Genomic DNA, 10,330 nt, shown 5'->3' with positions numbered 1-10,330 from the left:
TCATGAAACACACATTATCTTTCATTCATTCTTCTCTGAATATTAGTGCAATGCATTATTCTTTTCCCTAGAGACATTTCTGAATGATAATGACCAATGTCTAATTCACAAGATTTCATAAACTAATACACTTTCTCTGATGACTGGTCTCTAATCAAACAGGGGCCTATAGTTTGAATATGTGACAGTTTACACCCACATGGATTGATAAAACAAAACACAGTTTCAAAAACAGCGTCCAAAAAGATGCCCTGACATGAGTGGGCAATTGGCAGTGTGCAGTCATGCTGTGAAAGAGAACCTGAATTAACTAATATTTATGCAGAGCAGATGATCACTGTTCAGGAGCAAACATTAATTGCTTGGCAGCAAACCCAATCAGTTCAGCACCCACAAGCAAAGGACCAGCAAGTACCTTCAGAGAGCAAAGGCTGCACAAGGGCTACTGGAACTATTACATCAGGTCAGAGAACGAGTATTAATGAGCTGGAAGAACTAGACAATGTATCACACCGTACATATTTCACAGTGACAAAGGTCACGAATAAATTCCTGTGGATGGTAGATAGAAAGACTAAGCCGGCAAATAATAAAATGGGCTTTCTTTTCCATTTTCTTGTGTTATCCACACAAGAAGAACCACTCACAAGCACAACAGACAGGGAAACCAACAACAGAAATAAAAGATAATATATGCAGTATTAAAGAGAGACTTCAAGGACTTATTCGATGACTTAAAAAAAATAAAAATACTTCCTATGCCTTAAAAGGGAAGGAGGAATAAGATTAAAACAAAACGTTACCCATAAAAACAGCAAAACCATACTTGGGAAAGAACAATATCTACTTAAACAAAAGTTTCTCCCAAATTACAGAATCAGATTTATTCCCAAACTACTATGGAAAACAGTGATGTAAGAGGAATTAGCAATAATGGTAAGCTGCAGAACAATGGAAGCATACACAAAGGCAGCAATTATCGACACTGTCAACAAGTGTACAACGTTTCAAGAACGTTTCAAGAACTAAAATACAATAAAAAAAATTGTTAGCCATAAAAATAAGCCACTTGAAACTGACAAACACCTTTTATCAGTTACTGAAGTAAGTAAAAAATGACATAAATAGATGGGAGATAATCAACCTATTTTAAGTGCCAAAAATATCCTAATAAAGGTCAGCAGTGATCTAAGAGTAGGAATGTTATTATTATAATCATCATCATTATGGTAGAGGGAAAGGAAAAAAAAATCAAGGTCAGGAATTTCAAGATACAGAAATGTTTTTGATTAAATGCATCTTAGTAGAATTGTGAAAAAAAATTACAATCAATACAGAGAGACACAGAACAGAAGCAGCATCATGTACTAGAGGTTTCTATATTACTCCCTCCCCCCAAAAAAAGTTTTCCGCAATGAAAGCAACATATACCAAGCTTGAAAAGAGGTGTCATTTAACCTAATTGATTTTGCATTGTTAGTTAATATAGTTCCCTGCTGTTAAAAGAATGATCATCTTGTGAGAATTAACATCACCATTAACAATCTATTATCATTTATTATATAAAAAAAAAAGAAATAGTTGAGAATAAACATCTCAAAAGAACTCTGTAAGTACAAAAGCAGGATTCCAGATTAGGATTGCCTCCTGGGAAAAACATACCAACAGAACTGAAGAGCAGAATTTGGCTGGTAAATTGCTCTACACAAATTAAGATGTCGCTAAAAATTAGACTCTTGAGAGTTCAATTAGTCAACTTAGAGAAAGACCACACAAATGAATTGCAAGTAATCAGAACAAGATCTGCAGAGCTGGGCCCAAGATGGCATCCTGGGTAACTACTGTTGTCACTACGCAGAATAACAAATCCAAGTTTGTTGACATCATTTTTTTCCCCTTAACTAAAAAGGAAATTGGAGTGTAGCAGCTGGAAACAGTGTTACTAAAGGGAAAATTCTGTGCACCTTTTCTTTGTGCAAAATTATATTCCATTTATAGCACCTTATTATTTACTTTCAAAGCAAAATAATTTAAACTTTATATACAAAACAGTGTATGTAGTTAACAAATATAAAACCTTATCACCTACAAACAGACTCCAAAATCTGCACTAAGGCACAGAAAGAGAATAACTTTCATAAATGGTCAAACTGCTAAGTGCACTTTTTAAAATCACTAACCAGAACATTCAGATTCTCAGCACCTCCACTTGATAAAGGCTCTCTGAAATAACTGGATGCGTGTCACATTATTAACACAAGAAATATGAAAACTCTTGGGATTTAAATATTTAATATGTTGGGTTTTTTTTTTCCTTTTAAAATCAAATGCTTTGAGTCTGACACAACAAAAATAAATAAGCACCAGAACAGCATTGAATTCGTGTGTAATTTATGTGTAATATTCAAATCAAGTCACGAGTCTTTCAGCTTGGGAGCACTGCACTCAATTCCTCAGGGAGAAAAAGAAGATCATTACTAATGCTGCTCAGTGCATTTTGATATGCAGTAACCATTATAGAAATGAAAAAAGCCCTATTCAACAGATGCTGGACTGAGCTCCAATTCTGGATAATTCCAGCCACAAACAACAGACAAAGGTGAATGGACAATCTGCAAATCAATCATGGAAATAATAAAAGTTAGAGACTGGGATAGCACACTTGTTATGTCTTTGCCAAAATTCTTGTGGCAGTTAAATGAAAATGTTAGCTTTCAGATAAATGACCAACCTTTTCTGTTCTATTTATGGTTAGTTAAGCCTCAATGAAGAGCTATTTTATGCATCTTCATAATTTGCTCATGAACCACACAGGAATTAACCTAACAATATCCTTAATTACATTGTTTTTGCAACAAGATACAAGTACAGAACATAGGGGCAAGAGAGCATTTTTGTTTCATTCTTTGTTTCCCAAACTCAGATGAAAATTGAGAATGGCAAGAAAGTAAGTTTCCACTACCTGGAAGCAGGAAATTGGCTTCCAAGATTGCCAGTGTATAGCCCAAGAAGATTAATTTCTGCACTTAAGCCATAATAGTGGACAATCTAGAGAGGACTGATGTTTAGCTGAATTGGTGCTATTTGCTCTGATGCAGAAGAAATAGGAAGCTGTTTTAACCTTCCATTTACACTTTAAAATAACAGACAGCATGCACATAAGCAAACTCCAGCACGAAGCTCTTACCAGTTTTCTTGTAATTGAGATCTCCTAGGCAACTTGTGCAATGAAATGAAAGTGAGAGTAAACTTATGACTTCCAACCTTGTCACAATGGGCAGGTAACACTAAAAAGAAAGATAAAAAATGCCAGAACTCTTGTGGATCTCACAACACTATGATGAATTCAGCTGCAAGTTATTTTCAACTATCCTACAGATCAGATTCCCTGTATGACTAGCAATGCATGAATTGCTAAAAAAGTGGCACATGAGAATCCAAACACCTCCATGCTAATGAGACGGTGGCTGAAAAAGGAGAAAACTTCTGATTCCAGTTGCTAAATAGTCCCTGCCCTTCTGCAAATGGTCAGAACATCATGTGTAAGACATCATGATTTAAAGTTACAGAAATGGTATCTTATAAAACTAAGTTGTTTAAGAAACAGTCTCTTACATCTACTGGCATACACTGTTTCACTGGCAAGGTTATCTTCACGGTGAGGGTGACGGAGCACTGGAACAGGCTGCCCAGGGAGGTTGTGGAGTCTCCTTCTCTGGAAATATTCAAGTCTCGCCTGGACGCCTACCTGTGCGACCTGGTGTAGGGAACCTGCTTTGGCAGGGGGGTTGGTCTCGATGATCTCTAGAGGTCCCTTCCAACCCCTACAGTTCTGTGATTCTGTAATTCTGTTAATAATTTACGGAAGGTTGTGAACTGCTCCCAGCAAAAAAAATTAACAAAAATAAATATATGATAAATTTTGTATACTAAAGTATTAGGTTGTGTGCACGTTAGTTTAATTTTAGTTCAGCTTTAAGTACAAAACTAAGAAATAGTTCTACAACAGTTTTCCTAATTATCAGTCAGGATAGGTTAATATTATACATACAGTTTGTACAGAACTTAATTTCCAGGTTAAAATATTTTAAGCTCTCGAGAAATCTAGGTCCAGATCAAATGCAACCTTTAATCCTATTTGTGTTCTGGTTTACCAAAATTTCAACCCAGTTCAATTCTAGACCTGCTGGAAAGTTCTGCTAACTGTCGTATATGCCTGAATTTCTTTTCAGTGAAACTGGAGAGTCAAAGCCTGGTGTGACAAGTTTCTCTCCAACAGATTTCACAGCACAGTTTATGCTTGCAGTTGGGTCTCCCAATTTAGATAAGCCAAAGAGTTTTAAGACCTAAAGGATGGAAAAAGTTGATTTGCATTGGACTGTCAGTATCCACCCACATTCTGAGAAGGAAAAAAAGAACCACGTGCAAAAAAATCCAACAAGGTGTAAGTCTAAAAATTTCTCTCCCCTACTTAGGTATGTTCAAACAATACTGAAGTAAGCATTAACATGAAATGCTAATGAACAACCCAAATCTTTCTCCTGATCCTTAGCATCTAATTTGTGTCTTTTACTATCTTTCCTCTGAGCAAATGCTCCCTTTTCATGATTTAAAGGGTTACAGCACTTGCTCACTGGCAAGAACCAAGCTAAGCTTTATAACTCTAAAGCATCCACCTCTGTATTTCCCTCCCAGTACCTATAATCCAGGTGAGCACCTCATCATTGCTGAAAACTTACCAGGAATTCAAGGTTCAGAAGTTCTAATCATGACACAGTGTTTCCTCTCATACATACCTACCCTATGCACCATTCATCAGTCTACTAGCTCTTATCTTTCAATTCTGTATTTCTGTGTTTTTGGATTTTTTTTAAGCCCCACAAAACAAAACAATGACAACAAAAACATAGGATCAAAATATATTTGCAGGGTTCTACTAAAAAAACAGGTCCTTAACGACTTGTCTTAACATTTAGGTCTGTAGTGAACCTGTATCATTCACATTTAACCACAAAAACATTGTGAAGTGTCACATCATACCACAAAAAAGTTTGCTACATGAATTTCTGCCTGCATAAGAATTCAAATTTTTGTCAACAAAATTTGTGATCTCATAAGAAAAACAGGTAGTTAGACAAGAGTTAGTATCTACAGCACCTTGTTATTTAGATTTAATTACATCAACTCCCTTTAACTTTTTCTATCTCAGCTCCTTGATCAACTGCTGTATCACAATAGACTAATCATCTCATTCTCTATCCTGTAGTTAACAGCATTTCTGTGCCTGCATAGATTTATATGCATACATAACTATATTCATTTATTTTAGAAGAAAATAAATGATTTGTTTATATTTTGCAGTCTGCTGAAGCATGCCAAGTGTGTGTTTGTCACCAGATATTAACAGCTCAGTGATGCCTATTTTCAGTTCTTTTAAAGCACACTACTTGGTCCTAAGTATGTTACACTGCCTTACTTTTAGTTATTTATCGTTCTTCTAAAGGACAACTGCAATATATCTTCATGATTCAATAAGAGTTACCTCATTTGTTTTTTCAAAAACAAAGGAAATGGCATATTCTTTTTGAATTGTCTCGTTAAATATACCATCCTACTATTACAATGTTGTAGAAGCAAAATAACATAATTCCTGAATATGAAGCATGTTTTTTTCTTTTATCCTCATGCCTTCTTACTTTCAGTAGTAGCTTCTGCATCAGATACAACCATATAGCTTTAGCTATTCCAATCATAAATCATTCTGCAATGTTTTGACAACTCTAACTAAATTACGCTTAAATGACCATTTTGATTCTTATGTACTATTGGATCTCACAGCATTTACCTATTGACAACCATCTTGTGTCTCGCTTATTTTTCCCTCACTAACCACCCTTCTCTTTCCTCAACACTGGTTTTGCATATTTTTACAATATGCTAAAATGCCAGTATCGGATAGTATACAGTGCAACTATATCAAGTGCTCAATTAGGTATCAAAGATATCCAACTAATGTTTTCTGTTCCGTTGTGATTTTTATTTTAGCCAGCCAACTCTGTACAGCATGCACAGAAGTTTAATAATTTTGAATATACTTTGTATTAGCTGTTAGATCATTAATCTTTTGTAGTAAAGGCATAAAGCAAGAAAAAAAACCCTACTATGCAAATTCTGAGCACTTACTGTCTGTATTCAAACCTCATTGTTATAGGAAAGTAAGCAGCAATTTTAATCTACAAAAGTGATGACTTAAAAAAAAAATAAAAATGTTCAGTAGAATATATATATAAATAAAATGTAGTTATTCCTGTTCCTCTGGGGTTATATTATACAGTAAAGCAAGCACCACTTCTGAACTATGTATGTAAATGTTGCTACATATCTACAATCATGAAGGATATAACACTACTATACTAGTACATACACTACCTACCCTGTAACAGCTTATGCACTGCTGGAGTTTCCTACAAAAAAAAAAAATCCTTTGATTAATTTTACCTACTTAGTAACAAGCTGTCTACTGGCACTGTTCACATATTTTATTTACTAAGTGACAGCACTGTTTTCCAGTGTTTTAATTTCCTGGCAACAGCAGCTGGAATGATGAACAAAAAAACGATTTCATCCAACAGCTCCAGGCGAAAGAGAAGGTAATCCGAAAAGAAAACTGCAGACAAAGGGATCACATTGCTTATAAGTGCTGATAAAAGGGTATAAAGTAATGCTTCAAAGAATGATACAGGACTCCAAAATAGCCAGAGACAGTTCAGGAACCATAATTTAAGGTAAGCTGATGTATAAAGGTGGGACTCAAGGACAACTTAATCAGAGTCAATTATGATAAAACAATGGGGGAGTTAAAGTCACAGAAGATTAGACTCAGCAACACTAGGCCTAGCTTTAGCTACATAAAGCATATAGATGCAGGTTCTACAGTAGAATACTGGGATCATTTCCAAAATCAAAGCAAGACAAGTGAGAGCTTCAGACTTCATTTAACACTCACAGTTATGCAAATTTGTAAATACTTTGCAAACCTTCCTATGTTATACTTCAACCAGAAGCACGTGTCAGCTATAGAAAGCAAGAATATTAGATCACTTCAGTGTTCAATTTGTCATTGTATATAGATCAATTAATATTTGTTTTATACAATCAGAGAAATTTAGATTAAAACTTCCAAAAACAGACATATATTTTCACATACTACCTTGGAGTGGAAATAATTGCAATATTTAAAGCTTCAGATTCTGAAAAGAATAGCTCATTACGAAAGCACTTGAAAAAGTTACAAAAAAAGATTTAGACATCCGTTACTGAAAACATAGTTTCTCTATTTCAAAATAATTCATGCAGATATCAATAGCTTGTGGGGTCTCTTCTGCAGACATTCACAACCCACCGGGACAAGTTCCAATGTGACTTGATCTGGTGTTCCTGCTCTGGCAGGGGAACTGGACTAGGTGCTCTTTTGAGGTCCCTTCCAATCCTCGACATTCTGTGATTCTGTGGCTTCCAGAAATACATAATTTATTGTAACATCTTCAATAATTACTATGTAACACATAAAAAAGTAGGAAAATTAAGAATTGGTATTTTATTTCTCACATACTTTACATCAGCACATTCACTTGTCTCATTAAGAACATTCACAGTAGACAGGATAGGGGGAAAATATCTAAAAAAATATCATGTGTATTCCTTATTTCATTCCCCCAAATTATTAAAGCACAAAGAATCTTATAGGATCATAGAATCACAGTACAGCTCAGATTGGAAAAGACCTTAAAGATCATCAAGTTCAACTCCAACCACAATCTAACCATAACAACCAACCTAACTCTAACAACCCTCTGCTAAATCATGTCCCTGAGCAAGACAACCAAACGGTTTTTGAACACATCCAGGGATGGTGACTCAACCACCTCCCTGGGGAGCCTATTCCAGTGCTTAACAACCCTTTCTGTAAAGAAGATTTACCTGATATCCACTCTAAACCTCCCCTGGCACAACTTGAGGCCATTTCCCCTTGTCCTGTTATCTGTCATCAGTGGGAAAAGACCAACCCCACTCTCGCTGCAATCATCTTTCAGGTATTTGAAGAGAGCCATAAGGTCTCCCCTCGGACTCCTCTTGGGGGAAGTCAGTAAGACCTCCCCATGCTGGGGAAGTCAAAGCTGTCTGCTGACTGCCTTCTGCCTTGTATGGATCATTATATAACAAACATATTCATTGAAAAATATCTTACAGTTGTGATAGAACTTAATCACATACAAGTCTAAACATGGTGAAAAGTATTTAGAGGCTAAAATATATGTTTTCCAAAAGGAGGTTAATGTTGTGAAAATCATCAGGATGGCGTTCCTTTTATGTCTCTGTACTGGAAGACACTGAAGAGTATTTTCAGTTTGACTTTACACACAATTACGGCTTTCATCGTAGCTGAAAGATTACCAGAATAAAACACTTTCTTCCTATGTAACTTTGTAAATGAAAGAAATTACATTCACAATGGAGTGAAGAGTAACTAGGGGAGCAAAACCATGAAACAATAAATACTTCAGCAGTGCATGATGTCCCATTTTTACAGGTAAAAATACATTTTATCAACATGCATAAGCTCTTCCATCCAGAAAATGACTAAGTATTTATCTGGTGCTGTACTTTAAACAGGCAGATTTAATAACAGCAAGGAGCGGGTTTAAACCTTGAGTGCCTCAATCTTGGCAAACTTAGGTTGAAAACTATGAATTCTTTGTAATTTACTTTCCCAGCTTGAGGCATAGTTCACAATTTAGAACATTTTAATGCTTCTTAAATGTATAAATCCTAGAACTCTGGAGCACTCAACATGATTCAGAATCTTCCTCCCCTCCCTGTCTGATATGCTACAGAAATGTAATTTCTAAATACAGACAGGATAGTATCTGTGAAGAAAAAAAAAATGTCTTTAGATCCCAGAATATCATCCAATGCTAACCTGTCTGTCCTTTAAATATACACAATAAGTTCACTTAAAACTGATCTACAATTCTTACACATTCATATCACCAAAGCCTGAATATTCACACTGCTTACGTAGACAGTCCTGCTCTACTGAGTTCTGCGCAAAATTACACTAATAAATAAATAAATAAGTTTCCTGAAGCTTCTAGATAAGAATTAAATTAAAATAATTGCTTCTAGATAAAACAACACACCCTCTGGCTATTTGAGATTCCAGTAGTTACCTAGAAAATGAAACTGAAACAACTCATCTTAATCAGTGATTTGCACACTGCATTGAGACTGCAAATGGCACAAACTGAAAGAAACCAAAGATTGCTTGTAACTACTCCTGGTAACAGGAGCAAACCTATTTTTGTTTTAAACAATGATATACTAATGACATTGACCATATTATAATAAGGTGAAGGATAGATAAAGTATAATTTGTTGGAAACAAGGTAATTCTGTTAGTCCTTTGCACATGAGAAGAAAGGAAAAAAAGCAGACATTTCTTGGAAACAGAAGAACTCACTGGACTTCACCGCAGTCCTTCTAGAAAGTGCAACAATCTGAGTTGTAATTTACTTTCCCAGTACATACTGGAGGCATATGCATCAACGTAACACTTTTTAAGAATTAACCCACATCTAAAGGTGCTTCTTCTACTGTAATACATAGCAACTACTCTCAAACCATTCCATGATTCTACAGGAAGCATGCTGTACGAGGCCCCCATTCAGCAAGAAGCTAAAATAAACACAAAGACTATGCTGACTACCCAACCTCCCCAAGACCCAATCCAGATGCAGCACAGAGCTGACATTCAGGTTCCTTCAGGATCCCTCGGATCCTGATAAAGTCCTTCTAATAGAAAATTTGGGAGGGGTTTCCAGACTTTTGGAGGAAACAGAAACTACTTTAAATAACTAGGGCCCAAAGTATGCTCTCATGGACCTTGTAGCACTCCCCAGATAGAGAAGTCTCATAGCCCGTGGCTTCCTCCAATAGATACAAACGTGCTCTCTGCACTCAATGCAGAACCTTAACCCCAGGCTACTCTCTCAACCACTCTCCCAAACAGCCACGCTGAATTTAAGGGCAAGCACCCCTTGCTCTTCAAAGCTTTAAAACCAGGCAGAATGTAGCCACAAAAAGCAGAGGATGGTGGGAAGGAGAAGGAAAACACCGTTGCCTGTTGCTTTAATCCCTTCAATCAGGCTGCCTGGAGTGTGCTGGCCGCCTGCCCGCCGAAGAGGAGGCCGGTAATGAGGACAGCCCGGCCGCTCGGCCCTGCTTCCCACAGCCCGGGAGGCGCCTGGGCTGAGGGGCGGCGCGTTCGGGG

General features: G+C 36.5%; 1 protein-coding gene across 1 annotated transcript in view; it reads right to left on the bottom strand.

Annotated features, from left to right (window-relative positions):
* Positions 1 to 7,497, bottom strand: part of PUDP (pseudouridine 5'-phosphatase) — a 51,186-nt gene extending 43,689 nt beyond the window's left edge. The window contains exons 1-3 of the mRNA XM_031557255.1: positions 7,403 to 7,497; positions 6,434 to 6,464; positions 3,188 to 3,287 (exon numbers count right to left, since the gene is read on the bottom strand). Of these exons, the coding sequence (XP_031413115.1) occupies positions 3,188 to 3,287; positions 6,434 to 6,464; positions 7,403 to 7,497 (226 nt within the window). The remainder of the gene's footprint in view (positions 1 to 3,187; positions 3,288 to 6,433; positions 6,465 to 7,402) is intronic.
* Positions 7,498 to 10,330: the final 2,833 nt, after the last annotated feature.

This window comes from Meleagris gallopavo, chromosome 1 (assembly GCF_000146605.3).
Source record: "Meleagris gallopavo isolate NT-WF06-2002-E0010 breed Aviagen turkey brand Nicholas breeding stock chromosome 1, Turkey_5.1, whole genome shotgun sequence".
NCBI lineage: Eukaryota > Metazoa > Chordata > Aves > Galliformes > Phasianidae > Meleagris > Meleagris gallopavo.
The sequence above is the reverse complement of the archived record's forward strand: the minus strand, read 5'-3'. Positions and strand labels throughout refer to the sequence as shown.